Consider the following 18,925-nt stretch of genomic DNA (forward strand, 5'->3'; position numbering starts at 1 on the left):
ATCTGAACTATACAACCACCTCTAGACGGCTAACTTCTATCACTAGTGTACCCTTTAATCTTCATTTGACTCAAGAAAATTCAAGTTCTACTAGAGATGGAAATTATTTCACCACTTGCTACTGGAATTATTTTTAACAATCAAATTACCATAAATTGTATATAAGCTAAAAAATGCATACTGTGAGAAAATCCTGCTCAAATTTGTACGCTCCACCTCCAGTGGCACAAAAGACAGTGTGGAGACTCGAGAAGTTTTTATCTCTGCCCATTTGAATAAAAGCAGGCATGTCATGAGTGGGAAAGCGTATAAAGTGCAGATTGCCTTTGCGTCCACACAGAGTCAGGTCCTTCAGCTCGAGGTGCACGTCCCGAATGCCTGTGGACCCATAAGCCACATTGGAGGTCAAGTACTTCCGAATGCTTTTAAGACTTTCCACTTCTTCCTCTTCTTCTTCAGCAGTGATGTCTTTGGGTTCAAAATAAACCAGCTTGACCAGAGTTCCACCGATATCCAAGCCAAACCATGGAAAAACTAAACGGGGAAGAAAAATAAGTCAGCACAGCTTTTTTCTGAAAACTAAATTTACACTTACCACAGTAGCAACTTATTTCAAACCCTAGGGTTTCCAAAGAACATAATTCTACACAAAAAGGTTTTGGGGCAAAGAATTGTGATTCTGTCTTGATTTAGATGCACAACTTAAAAAAAAATACTACAGCAAAGATGAAAAATAAAAATATCAAAGTATTGAGCCAACCCAATCATCCTGACAAGCCCAAACTGCATTATGAAATACTTTAACAATAACAAGCTGACTACTCATAAGCCTCAACTGTGAAAAACAAAGATTCAGAATGAAAAGATATCTTTCCTATTAGTTTAAAAAAAAAAAAAATTGAGACTTCAGAGTTTTGGTTTAGCAGCAAACTAGAAACAGGAAATTCCCAACCCTAGGTAACATATAACCTCCAATGGTCAATTTATCTTTCAAAATCTGATATCCCAAAAATAAAAGGTTTCAATAGACGTTATGTTAACATTGGTTCCCAAAATGTCCTTTAGGCCAAGCACAGTGGCTCACGCCTGTAATCTTAGCACTTTGGGAGGCCAAGATGGGTGGATCACCTGAGGTCAAAAGTTTGAGACCAGCCTGATCAATATGGCAAAACCCCATCTCTACTAAAAAAACAAAAATTAGCCAGGCACAGTGACGTGCACCTGTAGTATCAGCTACTCGGGAATTCGAAACAGAACTGCTTCAACCTGGGAGATGGAGACTGCAGTGAGCTGAGATGGCACCACTGCACTCCAGCCTGGGCAACAGAGTGAGGCTCTGTCTCCAAAAAAAAAAAAAAAGGAGAAGGGGGCCAGGCGCGGTGGCTCACGACTGCAATTCCAACACTTTGGGAGGCCGAGGCGGACGAATTACCTGAGGTCAGGAATTCGAGACCAGCCTGGCCAACATGGTGAAACCTTGTCTCTACTAAAAATACAAAAATTAGCCAGGCATGTTGGTGGGCACCTATAATCCTAGCACTCCGGAGGCTAAGGAAGGATGAGAAAGGAGAATCGCTTGAACCCGGGAGGCGGAGGCTGCAGTGAGCCGAGATCATACCACTGCGCTCCAGCCTGGGTGACAGAGCGAGACTCCATCCCCAAAAAAATAAAAATAAAAATAAAAAAAGGCCAGGCATGGAGGCTCACACCTGTAATCCCAGCATTTGGGGAGGCCAAGGCAGGTGGATCACAAGGTCAAGAGACCGAGATCATCCTGGCCAACATGGTGAAACCATCTCTACTAAAAATACAAAAATCAGTTGGCCATGGTGGTGTGCGCTTGTAGTCCTTGCTACTCCGGAGGCTGAGGCAGGAGAATCGCTTGAACCCACGAGGCAGAAGTTGCAGTGATCCGAGATCATACCACTGCACTCCAGCCTGGCGACAGAACGAGACTCCATCTCAAAGAAAAAAAAAAAGAAAAAGAAGGCCCGAAGAGATTGGATCAAAATGGACTACACAGACATATGGAAGGCCCCAATTTAATGAGGGCTCAAATTTAATGTGAGCCACTGCGCCCCACCTGATTTACAGTATTTTCAACTTCTGATGGATTTATGGAATGTAGCATAAACATCATACATCAAAGAGCATCTGTAAATGCTTCCCCTCCCAACCTAAATCCTAGAAATTACTAAAGATGTGGGTTTAGGCCAGGCGCGGTGGCTCACACCTGTAATCCCAGCACTTTGGGAGGTCGAGGAGGGCATATCACCTGAGGTCAGGAGTTTGAGACCAGCCTGGCCAACATGGTGAAACCCTATCTCTACTAAAAATACAAAATTAGCCCGGCGTGGTGGCGGGCACCTGTAATCCTAGCTACTCAGGAGGCTGAGGCAGGAGAATTGCTTGAACCTGGGAGGTGGATGTTTCAGTGAGCTGAGATTGCACTACTGCACTCCAGCCTGGGTGACACAGCAAAACTCCACCTCAGAAAAAAAAAAAAAGATTTGGGTTTATTGATATATTATTTTTAACAATAATTCTGGGAACCAAGAAGAGATAGGAGCAGAACTAGGTTTACAGAGGCAATAACCATGCATAAGCCTCAAAAGAGGAATGCTATTAAAACTGGGATCAGCTATGAAGGTGAGACAGAGAACGTAGGGGTGTTCTATCCAAGATGTAGGTTTAGGGTGGCTACCATGGGGAAACAAAAGCAGGTCTGGTGCAGTCACAAGTGATGGTGGGGAAATGTACCTGGCACAAGTGGACAGGTCACTCCCTCTACCAATAACCATGTTCTATCCCCAACACCAACAGAAGCAGTATTCACTGGAAACAGGTACTGGAGCCCCAGAATCAGGATGGCACTCAGGTGGCTGCTATTTCCCAGAATAAGTAAGGAGACATTTTGCCCCATATTTTGCCACACATCTCATACCTCCCCTACAATCAATTCTGACCAACTGGTAAACAGACACTGAATCCACTGGCAGAAGAACAGCAATTCTCAAACCAGTGATTATCACTTTTACAAACTAGAAAAACTAAACTTTTACAAACTAGAAAAACTAAAACCACGAAAATGAGAAACTAAGTATCTGAAGAACGAGTTGCAGGAATAAATCAAAAATTAAAAAACAATTGCCAGATGTGTGTGGTTGCAAAAATTAACACATGATAAAATTATATACAACTGAATACACAATGTACAAAAGAGTCTATGCAAAACTGTTTCTATTTATTTTTCACTTTTTATTTTTATTTTTAGAGACAGCATGTCACTCTGCTGCCCAGGCTGGAGTGCAATGGCTCAATCACAACTGACTGTTAACCTTGAACTCCTGGGCTCAAGCAATCCTCCTGCCTCAGCATCCTAAGTAACTACGACTACAGGAACACAACCATTCCAGCTAATTTTTTAATTTTTTGTAGAGACAAGGTCTCACTGTGCTGTCCAGGCTAGTCTCCAACTCCTGGCCTCAAACAGTCCTCCCACTTTGGCCTCCCAAAGTGCTGGGATTACAGGCCTGAGTCATCACGCCCAGCCAAAATCAGCAAAATTTACATACGGTTTGTCCATGTTTAACTTCCTAACTGTGGGAAAAAAAATGCTCTCAAAACCAAAAAAAAGGACAAACTACTACATACTTAATATTCATGAATCTCAAAAATAGGCTGAGTTAATAAAACAAACGTTGCACAAAAGGCTACACACTATATTATTCCATTTATATGAAACTTTTGAATACGCAAACTGGCCAGGCACGGTGGCTCAAGCCTGTAATCCCAGCCCTTTGGAGGCCAAGGCAGACAGATCACCTGAGGTCAGGAGTTCAAGAGCAGCCTGGCCAATATGGTTAAATCATACTGTACTAAGCGTATTGTACTAAAAATACAAAACTTAGGACGGGCACAGTGGCTCACGCCTATAATCCCAGCACTATGGGAGGCTGAGGGAGGTGGATCACAAAGTCAGGAGTTCAAGATCAGCCTGACCAACATGGTGAAACCCCGTCTCTACTAAAAATACAAAAAATTAGCCAGGCATGGTGGCACACGCCTCTAATCCCAGCTACTCAGGAAGCTGAGGCACAAGAATCACTTGAACCCGGGAGATGGAGGTTGTAGTGAGCCGAGATCACGCCACTGCACTCCAGCCTGGGTGACAAGCGAGACTCCATCTCAAAAAAAAAAAAAAAATTAGCTGGGCATGGTGGAGTGCGCCTGTAATCCCAGCTACTCCGGAGGCTGAGGCAGGAGAATCGCTTGAACCGGGAGGCAGAGGTTGCAGTGAGCTGAGATCATGCCATTGCACTCCGCCTGGGCAATAAAAGCAAAACCTGGTCTCAAAAAAGAAAAATAAAAAAGAAAAACGAAAAAAAAAAAAAAAAAAAGCAGGCATGGTGGCTCATGCCTGTAATCCCAGCACTTTGGAAGGCCAAGGCGGGCAGATCACCTGAGGTCAGGAGTTCAAGACCAGCCTGGCCAACATGGCGAGACCTCGTCTCTACTAAAAATACAAAAATTAGCCGGGTGTGGTGGTGCATGCCTGTAATCCCAGCTACTCAGGAGGCTGAGGCAGGAGAATCACTTGAACCCAGGAGGAGGAGGTTTCAATGAGCCAAGATTGCACCACTGTACTCCAGCCTGGGCAACAGAGGGGACACTCTATCTCAAAAAAATAAAAATAAATGTAAAAAGGCAAGCTAATCATTTTTACATCTGAAAGCAAGCAAATCATGGGCTTGAGAGCTGGGGTTGGACTGCACAGGGGCAGGGAAAAACTGTGTGGTAACCCAACTCTTGTTTAGGGGTAACAGGGTTGTGTGTGTGTGTGGCTATATATATCTGTCAAAACTCATGGAATTATACGTTTTAAATGCATGCAGTTTATTCTATGTAAATTATAACATTAAAAGACACTGTTATAAAAGAGAGAAAACAATTGCTAAAATAAAGCCTGACAGATATATTTAACAGCAAAATGGACACAGAAAAAACAAATGGAAAACAAAACTAAAGAGTATCCCCAAATGCTTCTCAAGTATGAAGGAAAGGTCAATATAGAGAAAATGGAACCTGGCTGGGTGCAGTGGCTCACACCTGCAATCCTAACATTTTGGGAGGCCGAGATGGGAGGATCACTTGAAGCCAGGAGTCCAAGACAACCCAGGACAACACAGCCAGACCCCATCTCTACTATCAAAAAAAAAAAAACTAGGCCAGATGCAGTGGCTCATGCCTATAAACCTAGCACTTTAGGAGGCCGAGATGGACGGATCACTGGAGCTCAGGAGTTCAAGACCAGCCTGGCCAACATGATGAAACCCCATCTCTACTAAAAATACAAAAATTGGCGGGAAATCGCTTGAACCCAGGAGGCGGAAGTTGCAATGAGCTGAGATTGCCCCACTGTACTCCAGTCTGGGCCACAGAGTGAGATTCCATCTCAAAAATAAAAAATAAAAAATTTTAAAAAATTAGCCAGGTGCACACCTGTAGTCACAGTTACTTGAAAGGGTGAAGTGAGAGGATAGCTTGAGCCCAGGAGGTCAAGGTTGTAGCGAGCTATGACCATGCCACTGCACTCCAGCCTGGGTGACAGAGTGAGATCCCGTCTCTAATAAAAAAATATATATATATAGAACTAAAAAGACCAACATCTTATGTGACTTCTAGAAATTTCCTTGGGGAGAGGGAAGACACCAATCATCAGGTTACTCTAAGTGTTAAACAGTGTTTATCAGTCAGGAGAGAAGGGAAAGACAACTTAGATACATCCTATTGAAATTTCAAGATATTATAAGAAAAAAACTGAATTCCTATAAAGATATATAAATCACATAAAAGTCAGTATTAGACTTATCATCAGCAGCACAGATGCCAGAAGACAATGGAGCACTGGCTTCAAAGTTATAAGGAAAATGATTTTGAAACTTGTATCCAGCCAACCAAATAAGCTTTGAAGTGGGAGTGCAAAAACAATTTTTACACATGTAAGGCATCAACTTTATTATTCAAAGACCTTCTCTAACATAATTGGTAGATGAATGCCATCATAATTTGAAAACATCCAAGAGCTTTAAGAAACTCTTTTGTTATCCAAGAGCTTTAAGAAATAAACAAAAGTACTGACTTTTACAAAAATAAACAATCTGAAACTAAAATACTTACATGATTTCGACATAGGAAGTCGAAGAGGGAAGAGAAGGGAGAAGGAAATGAAAGCAAGCAGCAGTTCTGTCTTGTTGGAAAAGGGAAGAAAAGATAGATTCTGATTAATTCTACACAAGAATGGAGAAGTGATCGTTTAAATTTGTCAAAATTCAGAGGTAACTCCAGAGGAGAAAAAAAAAAAAAAACCATGATTTTTACATTAGGAAAAAAAAAGCTACCAGTTAAAAAAAACTGATTGACAAGCAAAGGGGAAAAGTACAGTAAATAGAAAACAGCCAGGTGTGGTGGCTCATGCCTGTAATTCCAACACTTTGAGAGGCCAAGGTGGGTGGATCACTTGAGGCCAGGATTTGGGAGACTAGCCTGGACAACATAGCAAGACCACATCTCTAAAAAAAAAATTTAGGCATGATGACATGCACCTGTAGTCCCAGCTACTCCAGGGGCTGAGGAAGGAGGATCGCTTGAGCCCAGGAGTTTGAGGCTACAGTGGGCTGTGATAGAGCCACTGTACTCCAGCCTGGCAGCAGAGCAAGATCCTGTCTCTTAAATAAATAAATAAAGTAAGTAAGTAAATAATAAAGCCTGTAATCCCAGCACTTTGGGAGGCCAAGGCAGGTGGATTACTTGAGGTCAGGAGTTCGAGACCAGCATGGCCAACATCGTGAAACCCCATCTCTACTAAAAATACAAAAATTAGCTGAGTGTGGTGGTGCACACCTGTAACCCCAGCTACTCAGTAGGCTGAGGCAGGAGAATCACTTGGACCCAGGAGGCAGAGGTTGCAGTGAGCCAAGATCGTGCCATTGCATTCCAGTCTAAGCGACAGAGTAAGACTTCATCTCAAAAAAAGTAAAAAATAATTTAAAAAATAAATAATGATGGGAATGAATGCACTTATCAGTGCATTCATCACAAATACGTAAAATTTCTCTTCTAGACTGAAGAGGAAATTCTGTGAGCTTAACCAGGAATTAGGAGAAAAAGGGAGAAATTCAAGTATATGTTGATGTAAAAAGACATTTCAAACAAGATTATACAAGTAAACTGAAAGAAAAACCGTAAATCATCCACAATGGAGTCACATCATGAGGAGGAGTTGAATGCTTTGAAAGATGAAAATGGCATTTAGTCAAAAGTATTACACATTATAAAAATCTTAAGCACTCCTAAGCACCTCACTAGAGATGAATACTAGATAGAGCAGTTGATTTACATTTAAGAGCCATAGTACAGTAAAGGTCATACCTTGTTTCAAGACCAACATTTCATTTGGCAAAGAGCTATGCTCACATTATAAGTGATGCCCCTCCAGACAGTCACTGCCCCTTCCTTTCCCTACAGGGGAAAGGAGATTCACCATTCTCATCCCCATACTCACTCATAATCATATAGTTACTGACGCAAACACTGGGTAGAATCACTGGCACCATTCACTTAACTCACTTGCTGAATTTATACAATTGAATTTAAATGACTAAAATAAATGCCTGGAGAATGCTACTCCACTATATCAAGCAAATGTTAACAGCAAGCAGATACAATACTAGCGGATCAAACAACACAAACAAAAACGCATTAAGAGAGGACAAAAAAGAACTGTCTCATGTGCATAAAGAGTACAACTGATGAATGTAATAGCCATGCTCCTTATGCACATAACACATACTTAAAACACTAACAAAGAGAAAGTGACACATCTACAAGTCAGTATGAGAATGACACAGATCTCAGAAATTTGTAGATTGCACACACACCCACAAAACTATGGTAGAAAGAGAATTTTAATATCATGGCTAATAAGGTGGATCTAGTAAACACAAACAGAACTCTGGAGGAAAAAAAACCGGCCGGATGCAATGGCTCACATCTGTAATCTCAGCACTTTGGGAGGCCGAGGCGGGTGGATCACCTGAGGTTAGGAGTTCAAGACCAGCCTGACTAACATGGCGAAGCCCAGTCTTTAATAAATACACAAAATTAGCTGGGCGTGGTGGCGCGTGCCTGTAGTCCCAGCTACTTAGGAGTCTGAGGCAGGAGAATCAATTGAACCCAGGAGGTGGAGGTTGCAGTGAGCCAACACTGCATCACTGCACTCCAGTCTGGGTGACAGAGTGAGACCCTGTCTCAAAAGAAAAAAAAAAAAACCTGCTGGGCACAGTGACCCACATCTGTAATCCCAGCACTTTCAGAGGCCGAGGCGGGTGGATCATGAGGTCAGGAGTTCAAGACCAGCCTGGCCAAAATGGTAAAACCCCATCTCTACTGAAAATATAAAAATCAGCCAAGTGCAGTGGTGGGCACCTATAATCCCAGCTACTAGGGAGGCTGAGGCAAAAGAGTCACTTGAACCCAGGAAGGAGAGGTTGCAGTGAGCCAAGATTGCACCACTGCACTCCAGCCTGGGGGACAGAGCAAGACTCCATCTCAAAAAAAAAAAAAAAAAAGTCAGGCGGGATGGCTCATGCCTGTAATTCCAGAACTTTGGGAGGCCAACGTAGGTGGATCCTTTGAAGTCAGGAGTTCGAGACGAGCCTAGCAACATGATGAAACCCCATCTCTACTAAGAAAAAAAATTCAGAAACTATTAGCCAGATGTGGTGGCGCATGCCTACAGTCCCAAGCCACTCGGGAGGCTGAGCTAGGAGAATCGCTTGAACAGGGGAGGCAGAGGTTGAACTGAGTGAAGATCATGCCACTGCACTCCAGCCTGGGCAACACCAACACTTTCCCAAAACAAACAAACAAAAAAAACAGGCAAACATTCCTTTAAAAACCCATGAAGCATTCACAAAAATTAACTGCACTAGCTTAAAGAACTTCAAATTCCAAAAAACAAGTCACATTCACTTACTGCAAAACTTCAAAATTAGAAATTAATCCAACAGACAAAGAGATAAATATATCTACTTGGAAATCTTTAAACTGTTAACTCTGGAATTAAAAAGGAAATCAAAACAAAATTTATTTTTAAATGAATGACAATGAGAATACAATATATAGAAACCAATAGAATATACCCAAAGTAGTACTTAAACGGAAACATCTAGCCTTACATATTTATTAAATATACTCAACAGAGCCTAAGGGTGAGGTAGCTCACATCTGTAATCCCAGCATTTTGGGAGGCTGCGGCGAGTGGATGACCTGAGGTCAGGAGTTCGAGACCAGTCTGGCCAACATGGCAAAAACCTATCTCTACTAAAAATACAAAAATTAGTCAGGTGTGGTGGTGGGCCGCTGTAATTCCAGATACTTGGGAGGCTAAGGCAGGAGAATTGCTTGAACCCGGGAGGCGGAGGTTGCAGTTAGCCAAGATCGTGCCACTGCACTCCAGCCTGGGCAACAGAAAGAGACTCATCTCAAAATAAATAAACAAATAATAAAATAAAAAATGGAATCTAGTTGTACAGCAAGATTAATAGGCCATGGCCAAAAGAGATTCTTCTCAGTAGTGCAACGATGGCTTTTACATTAGAAATTCCAATTAGTAAGATGAAGGGAAAAAAAAACCATGGTTATCTCAACAGATTCCAAAAAATAAAATCCAATATAACCAATTAAAACCAAGACGAATTTTTTTTTTTTGAGACGGAGCCTTGCTCTGTCACCCAGGCTGGAGTGCAGTGGCACGGTCTCAGTTCACTGCAAGCTCCGCCTCTCGGGTTCATGCCATTCTCCTGCCTCAGCCTCCCAAGTAGCTGGGACTACAGTCTCACTCTGCTGCCCAGGTGGAGTGCAGTGGCAGACCTCAGCTCACTGCAACATCCGCCTCCCAGTTGTTGAAGCGATTCTCCTGCCTCAGCCTCCCGAGAAGATGGGATTACAGGCTAGTACCACCACACTCAGCTAGTTTTTATGGTTTTAGTAGAGACAGAGGTTTCGCCATGTTGGCCAATCTGGTCTTGAATTCATAACCTCAACTAATCCGCCCACCTCGGCCTCCCAAAATGCTGGGATTATAGGAGTGAGCCACCGTACCCAGGTTTTGTTTTTGTTTTTTTGTTGTTTTATTTTTTTGAGAGACACAGTTTCACTCTGTCATCCAGGCTAAAGTACAGTGGTACAATCACCGGGCTCAGGCTCACTGCAGCCTCAACCTCCCTGGCTGAAGAGATCCTTCCACCTCAGCCTCCCAAGTGGCTGGACTACAGGTGCATGCCACCACAACCAGTTAATTTTTGTAGAGACGAGGTTTCACCATGTTGCCCAGGCTGGTCTCAAACTCCTGAGCTCAAGCGATTCACCTGCCTCAGTCTCCCAAAGTGCTGAGATTACAGACATGAGCTAATGCACCCAGCCTAGAGCTTTTATTATATCATCCCATTCCTCATATCTCACTAATAAGAGAAGGCCCCCGCCTTCTAGTTAGTGAGTTCTGGCCATTAATTTTCAGATACTTCAGTCTATTCACAGCCCTTAACATATTTCCTGATATTAAGACCTCCAAGGTACTCAGTCTAGACAATCTATACTTGACTTAGGCTATATTTCCCAACTTATGCAAAGCACAAGGTCCCATTATAGGTCTCAACGACTGAAATGCTTTAAGAGTGTGGAAAAACAAACTTATTCCTCTGCCGTCACATCACAACAACGATCAACACAGAAGACTTCTGTGAGCCCACACACAAAGCAAGCAACTAATTTTGCAACAGACACCAGCTGGGTGCCCTCCAATGCAATTCCAACACTATCTACCTTGAGATAGCATCATATCCCACAGGTTGAGGGCTAAGTCCCTCTAAACTGCTCCTCCACCACACCTCTGCCAGACACCAGTCACCAGTCTGGGCCTCCAGAACTTCTGATCAACTGGCTTCAAGTTGGAGTTCCCGTGACCCCTCTATGGTTTGGATTAATTTGCTAGACCAGCTCACAGAACCCAAGAAACAAATTTACTGGTTTATTATAAAGATATTTCAAAAGATTCAGAGGAAGAGACGCATAGTACACGGCATGGGGGAGGCATACTGAACTTCCGTGCTCTCAGGCACTGCACCCTCCAGAAACCTCTTGTATGGCTATTCAGAAGCTCTCCAAACCCTGTTCTCTTGGGTTTTTAACGAAGGCTTCATTAGTAGGTATAACTGATTAAATCACTGGCCACTGGTGATCAACTTAGAGGCTAGGGAGGAGTCAAAGTCCCAACCCTCTAATTCTGTCTTGTTCTTTCCACAACCAAGTCCCAGAGGCTTCCAGCCATCAGTTAACTCCTTAGCACACAAAAGGACATCACTGTGGAGTTTCTAAGGATTTTAGGAGTTGTATGCCAGGAAATGGGCAGAAGACCAATACGTATATATACTTCACAACATCACACTTTCCAATGGGAAATACACAGTTCAGCAGGCTGGGCACTGTGGCTCATGCCTGTAATCCCAGCACTTTAGGAGGTCAAGGCGGGCAGATCACGAGGTCAGCAGATCGAGACCATCCTGGCTAACATGGTGAAACCCCGACTCTACTAAAAATACAAAAAAAATTAGCCTAACGTGGGTAGTGGCGGGCGAATGTAGTCCCAGCTACTCTGGAGGCTGAGGCAGGAGAATGGGGTGAACCCGGGAGGCGGCGCTTGCAGTTGGCCAAGATTGCGCCACTGCACTACAGCCTGAGTGACAGAGCGAGACTCCATCTCAAAAAAAAAAAAAAGCAGGGGGCCAGGAGCAGTGGCTCATGCCTGTAACCCCACCACTTTGGGGAGGCTGAGGCAGGTGGATCACGAGGTCAGGAGATCGAGACCATCCTGGCTAACATGGTGAAACCCTGTCTCTACTAAAAATACAAAAATACAAAAAAAAAAAAAAAAAAAATTGGCCAGGCGTGGTGGCAGGCACCTGTAGTCCCAGCTACTCGGGAGGCTGAGGAAGGAGAATGAGCGTGAACCCAGGAAGTGGAGCTTGCAGTGAGCCCAGATCACACCACTGCACTCCAACCTGGGCGACAGAGCAAGACTCCATCTCAGAAAAAAAGAAAAAAAAGGAAACACATAGTTCACAAAAGAGTGCTCAATTTTCCAGTATTATGAACTACACTTTTACCAGACCACACATGGTTAATAACACCACAAATCCATGTCTAGGCTGTTACAGGAAGCAATATCTTGGCCTAACATTAAAAGATGTACTTTAATAATCATTCTTATTCCCAAAATAGTTTTAAACTCAGGGACGAGATATTTACAAAAGACCACATATTGTAAAATCAGCAGATTCAACAACAAATTCTACATTCAGGAAATATAAACACACAAAATGTAACAGACTACTAAAAAACTGGGACGAGTTTCACTTTTAGAAAGCAAACTTTAAGCCACAATTCAGAATTTTTCATATCCCAGTCAGTCTGACCTGAACAGTGCCTGAAGATAAAGATACCCCAAATTATGAACCTGAGAAAAGCTCAGAAGGCTACAAACTTAAGTTCAAAAAACATCACTGCTCTTTTAAATAATCAAAATAGCCATTCTTTTCACTGCCTGACGCTCTACAATAGCCTAGTCTATCTTCCTCCTCCCCTTTTTTGAAATGTTTTAAGCAAAAAAAAAAAAAAAAAGGGGGGGGGGGAGACAGGGTCTCCCTCTGGCACAGTGGCATGATCGTAGCTCAGTGCAACCTCAATCTTCTGGGCTCAAGCAATCCTCCTGTCTCAGCCTCCCAAGTAGCTGGGACTACAACCATGTGCCACCACACTCGGCTAATTTGTTTTTTATTATTTATTTATTTATTTGAGATGGAATCTCACCGTCTCCCAGGCTGGAGTACAGTGGCATGATCTCGGCTCACTGCAACTTCCACCTCCTGGGTTCAAGTGTTTCTCCTGCCTCAGCCTCCCAAGTAACTGGGATTACAGGTATGCACTACCACACCCGGCTAATTTTTGTACTTTTAGTAGAGATAGGGTTTCACCATGTTGGCCAGACTGGTCTCAAACTCCTGACTTCAAGTGATCCGCCACCTCTATCTACCTCCCAAAGTGCTGGGATTACAGGTGTGAGCCACCATCCATGGCCTTTTCATTTCTGGACAGACAAGGTCTGGCTATGTTGCCCAAGCTGGTCTTGAATTCGTGTCTCAAGTGATCTTCTCACCTCAGCCTCCTACAGTGCTAGGATTACAGGAATGAGCCAACACACACAGCCAGCAAAATATTTTTAACAACCTACATCTCTTCTTGCTATGGTCTCCCCAGACAGCAGGCAGGGACACCAACACTGAACAACCATATTTATCCAACTGCATGATTCTTACACATGGCCCCTAAAGCAATATACTGTACCATTTTACACAGCTGCATAATTGGACTATTTTTAGTCCCTGCTTATTGCTTAGTATTTATTATATATCTAAGAAGACAAGCCATATTTACTTCAGTTCCATTTAAAGTTGACAGACTGGCCAGGCATGGTGACACACACCTGTAGTCCCAGCTACTCAGGAGGCTGAGCCAGGAGAATCACTTGAACCCGGGAGACAGAGGTTGCAGTGAGCTGAAACCCTGCCACTGCCCTCCAGCCTGGGCAACAGAGACTCCGTCTCAGTAAATAAATAAATAAAAAAAAAAAAAAAAAAAAAAAAAAACCTTTTCAGCCGGGCACAGTGGCTCACACCTGTAACCCCAGCTCTTTGGGAGGCCGAGGCAGATGAATCACCTGAGGTCAGGAGTTCAAGACCAGCCTGACCAACATGGTGAAATCCCATCTCTACTAAATACAAAAAATTAGGCATGGTGGCACATGCCTGCAGGACAACTTCTTGGGAAGCCAGAGGCAGGAGGAGAATTGTAAACCTGGGAGGCGGAGGTTGCAGTGAGCCAAGTGCACTGTGCCGCTCCAGCCCTGGGCAACAAAGGCAAACTCTGTCTTAAAAAAAAAGGCCGAGGTGGCTCAAGCCTGTAATCCCAGCACTTTGGGAGGCAGAGGCAGGTGGATCAAAGGTCAGAGATCCGGGGCAATCTCCCTGGCTAACACAGTGAAACAAAATCTCTACTAAAAATACAAAAAAAACCTTGAGACAGGAGTGGCTGGGCCATAGTCCCAACTACTCGGGAGGCTGAGGAGGCAGGGGAATGGCACTTAAACTACAGGGAGAGCAGGAGCTTGCAGTGAGCTGAGATCCAGCCACTGCGCTCCCGAAAGCCTAGGTGACAGAGTGAGACTCACAGATATAAAAAATTTGCCTCCCATTGGGCCACAAAGCCCTATAGCAATCCCCAACATTTTCCTGGGCTCCCAGGGATGGGGTGGTCACAAATTCCTGAGCCTGAGATAGCTGGGCTAATGAGCAGTCTAAGCAGGATTTGCACCATTCCATACTCGATGGCATATAAAGCCAAGAAAAAGTAATCCATTTTCTAGGCTAGTATTGTCAAGCTACAAACAAAAGCTGTATTATGAAGGTTAAGTATAATCCATGATTTGTAGGAGTCCAAAATCAGCAAGCCCCAAAGGTCTCCCTGGCGTGCTACAACATGCCTTGCGAGTCATCTTCAAGGAACCAGTTCGTCCTCCACACTACTGTGGAGCACTCTGATCACAGGGCTTTCACACCTTCTGCACATACGCTGAACACCTGGAGCCTTTGATAAAAATGTATGTTCTCTTTTTACGTGTCTACATTTGCCAAAATTGTACATTTTACTCTATTTAATTATGCCTCAATAAAATTTAAAATATAATTTTAGACCCCTTTGCAGACCTACAGCATGCAATGGTAGGTTGGGGGAAGTTTTAAAAGCTTGAGAACCACAGCTCTGGATTACATCACATGTACCTTCCCCCACCTCAAAATGTGGACCAAGAACACTGGATCTGAAGTCAAGAGACCAGGAATCAAAACCCAACTCCATCACTAACTCACTATATGGCCTTGGACAAAAGGACAATTTCACTGAGCCTGTTTTCTCATCTGGAAATTGGGGATAAAAAACACCTACCTCACAGGATAACTATGAGACTTAACTAAGATGTTTATAAAATACTCGGCATAGTGTCTAAGACAAGTAAGTGCTCAGAAAATGGTAGCTACATTACCATCAACAGCGTCTTGGTTTCCATCATTTTAAAATCAATCTTTATTTGGTATTTCTCTCAGCCCTGCGAGACATACCCCCCTCCTCACCTGATGCAAAACTTTTGAAGAACTGAAATATACACATGCCTAGCTTCATCGCTAGGGATTCTGATGCAGTAAGTCTGGGACGAGGGCAAGTTTGGGAACTACACTGCTCTAGGAAATGCGTGACAGAACAGACTATAACCAGGACCACAAGAATGCCTAAGATAACCTGAATAGCTCCTTCGAGTTTCAAATGGCAACTAGTATCTATCTGCACCTTTAGACAAGTAGTGCAGTATCGGAGTAAGGCTTTCTTTTTTTTTTTGAGACAGAGTCTTGCTCTGTCGCCCAGGCTGGAGTGCAGTGGCGCGATCTTGGCTCACTGCAACCTCTGCCTCCTGGGCTCAAGCAATTCTCTGCCTCAGCCTCCCAGCTAATTTTTGTATTTTTAGTAGAGACGGGGTTTCACCGTGCTGGCCAGCCTGGTCTCTGGTCTCGAACTCCTGACCTCAGGTGATCCACCCGCCTTGGCCTCCCAAAGTGCTGGGATTACAGGCGTAAGCCACTGCGCCCAGCCTGCTTCTCCATCTAACAGGGGCACCCCTAGATAGTACAGAAGAAACAAATGGAAGGAAGAACAATCAGTATCCTGTTTATTCCTTTAGCAGGTCTCATACCGGAAAGATGGGTTTTCATGATTTATCAGTCAGAGAAGGCAATGAAGGGAATGACAAACATCAAGCACCAGAACAAAATAGAAATCCTATAGCATGAATATGTGTCTACTTAGTTCCCTAAAAGAAGTTTCAAAACTACCTTAATTCTCCACACCAGTTTTTCTGAGTGTGGTCTTTAAGTCACCTGTATCTGAATATGAGGAGCTTAACCGGGCCCACTGAATCTGCACTTTTACCAGGTCATTCTCATGCTCAATATTTGGAAGTACTTCCACAGTAGCTAAAAATTTTCACCTCAAGTCAGTCAGTCTTGAAAAGAAAAGATCAAACTTATGCTTGGTCTTAGAGCAACGAAGAAACAACTAATAGAACGCAGATAATTCAGAAAAACACAGCGGTCCACAGCAAAAGCTATGAAGCCAGCAATTCTGAGTTTACACTTCTATTTCACAATGCACTAGCCATTTGACACTGGGCAATCGTGCCCCAGTTTTCTCATCTGTAAAATGGAATACTACCACCTACCTCAGAGCCACGAGGCTAATGAGTTACCAAAGCTCTTAGAAGACTGCCAGGCCGGGCACAACGGCTCACGTCTGTAATCCCAGCACTTTGGGAGGCTGAAGTGGGAAGGTCGCTTGGGACCAGGAGGAATTCAAGACCAGCCTGGGCAACACACGAGATCCCATCTCTATTAAAAAAAAAAAAAAAAAAAATTAAAAATTAGCCTGGCATAGTGGCACGTGCCTTTAGTCACAGCAATGCAGGAGGCTGAAGCAGGAGGATCGCTTCAGCCCAGGAGGTTAAGGCCACAATGAGCCATGATCATGTCACTGCACTCCAGCCTGGGCAACAGAACAAGACGCTATCTCAAACTAAAAAACAAAAAACAAACCAAAAAAACCCTTGTGGCTAATGGCTGTATTCTTATTTGCTGAATATTTGGAATTTACATCTATTTCCAATAATGTAATACAAAACCATGAAGGATCTCATATTTTGCATTGCTTCAAACTCAGGTGCTTCTCAAATAAAACTAGGTGATTGACTCTGAAAATGGCACAGGTTAAGAATCTGTTTTCCAAATCTGTTGCAAGAAGATGGAAAAAGACAAAAGAACTGAAAACTCCCAAACTTTTCACAGCATCATAGAACTACATTTAATCATCCAAATCAGAGAAGATTCAAAAAAGCAGCTGGGTGACTGGGCTAAGGTACAAGACTATCCAATAAAGATCTCACACACATCTTGCCATTCTCCCTCCCTCTCACAATCCGCATTTAAACAAGTCAATTTCCTGAAATAGGAATCTGGCAACACCCACCAAAAAGTCCAACCATATGTAAAACGGCATCATACTGTAAAGCTCATATTACAGTATCAGGACAATTGATACTTTTAACAGCAGCAATGGCTGCCAGGCAGCGGTCCTGAATTGAAGACTTGTAAAGGGGAGAAAATACACAACACAGAACAAGAAACCTGATAATAAAATGGGGAAACCGATTCTTTGGGAAGAGCGTATGCAACTTCCAAGGCAAAATTCAGAGAGATGGAGTTTCTCCTCAAAACAAAGAACCTTACTGCCCAGAATGCCATAGTTCTGAATCGTGAGTACCTGCAAACAGACGGAAGGAAAACGGAGGGGATACGTGGGTGAGAGATGACCTGGATTCTCATGGGAAGAAGGGCAGCCACCTTAGAGGTGCACGGAATACAGTTTTAGGCCTGTTGCAACTCAAGAGGCAGCGACCCATTTTCCAGTAAGCCCGAAACTGACGAATAAAAGGGACTTAAATATTAGACAGCAGCTCTTTGGAAGCCCACGGAAAACAAGCATTGGGGATTCAAAGGATCTGGGGGGAGAGGAGGTGGAAATGAGTCAAAAGAAGCCTTCACGAGGATAAAATCATGTGACCCTCCGGAAAAGAATGCCCAAGGAGCTAAGAAAAGGGAAGACGGGTCCTGGGGAAAAGCCCTCCACTTCAACAAGCGGGAAGTGCATACCAATGGGTGCGGGGGGGCCCCCGCAGGTATCGCTTTCGGAGTACACGAGGCCTCCAGCCGGATGTCAGCCAAGCACCAACGACGGACCACCATGCGGGAACAGCGTTCGCGCGCGGGAAAAACAGCGGCGGGGCCGGAAGGGGACAGGGTGGGCCGGAAGGGGGGCAGGGCGGACTGGGAGGGCGCCCCACGGGACACTTACGCGGCCGCTTTTTCCTCAGGCTTTCGACGCGCTGGCGGGAGACCGAGGTGGGGCCGCTGTAGGAGCCCAGTCGGTCCCGCCTCGCGCCCTCCACTGAGGCCCCGACCGCGGGTACCGACGCGCTGCTCGCCCGGCGCCGCAGTGGCTCCTGCCGCCGCCCTTCGGGGCCTCCGGCCGCCTGCTCCCCACCCGACGAGACGGAGGTGGCGGAGGCCCTGCCGTGGCGCTCCATAGGCGCGCCGAACCGGCCCGCTCCCATCCGCAGCAGCCACCGCTGCCGCCCGAGCAAGGCCCCCAGCGTCGAACTCCTCCCCTCCTCCGCGGCAGTCCAGCCGGAGCAGAGGCGCGCCCTCGGCCGGCCGCCTCTTCCGTTGCGCCAACGCGCAGGAAGCCAATCCGACGAGGCTGGGGGCGGCCCGAAGGCCTCGCGTCCAATCGACTCCCTAACTCGAGGAGGATTGACCATGCCCCCGTCCAATGAGAGGCTCCCATGACAGGGGCGGGGAGAGGGTAGTGGAGGAGGGGATCCTGCTTCCGCGGAGGAGGAGAAGGCGGTGTAGTCCAGAAGAGAGTGATGGCGGCGCCGCCCAATGGACGCGTGGGTGGAAGGGCCCGTGCCTCCTCATCCACCCCAGCCGTCTGCCCCCACGGTGCATGCCTCTGCCCGCCCCGGGCCGCGGAACTCTCCTGAGGCGACCCCAAGTCCCACCCCGCTGCTCCGTGCCGTCCTAGTAGCTCGAGCCCTCCTCCAGCCCAGCAATGCTCCCGCAGCGTCTGGCCGCTGGTCGTCGGCAGATGA

General features: G+C 45.0%; 1 protein-coding gene across 1 annotated transcript in view; it reads right to left on the reverse strand.

The window, feature by feature from the left end:
• Positions 1 to 18,809, reverse strand: part of PANK2 (pantothenate kinase 2) — a 33,550-nt gene extending 14,741 nt beyond the window's left edge. The window contains 3 exon segments of the mRNA XM_017944971.3: positions 182 to 534; positions 18,127 to 18,619; positions 18,621 to 18,809. Coding sequence (XP_017800460.2) covers positions 182 to 534; positions 18,127 to 18,619; positions 18,621 to 18,782 — 1,008 coding nt within the window. The 5' untranslated portion in view covers positions 18,783 to 18,809.
• Between the last annotated feature and the right edge of the window lie 116 nt (positions 18,810 to 18,925).

The sequence above is a fragment of the Papio anubis genome, chromosome 16 (genome assembly GCF_008728515.1).
Source record: "Papio anubis isolate 15944 chromosome 16, Panubis1.0, whole genome shotgun sequence".
Lineage (NCBI taxonomy): Eukaryota > Metazoa > Chordata > Mammalia > Primates > Cercopithecidae > Papio > Papio anubis.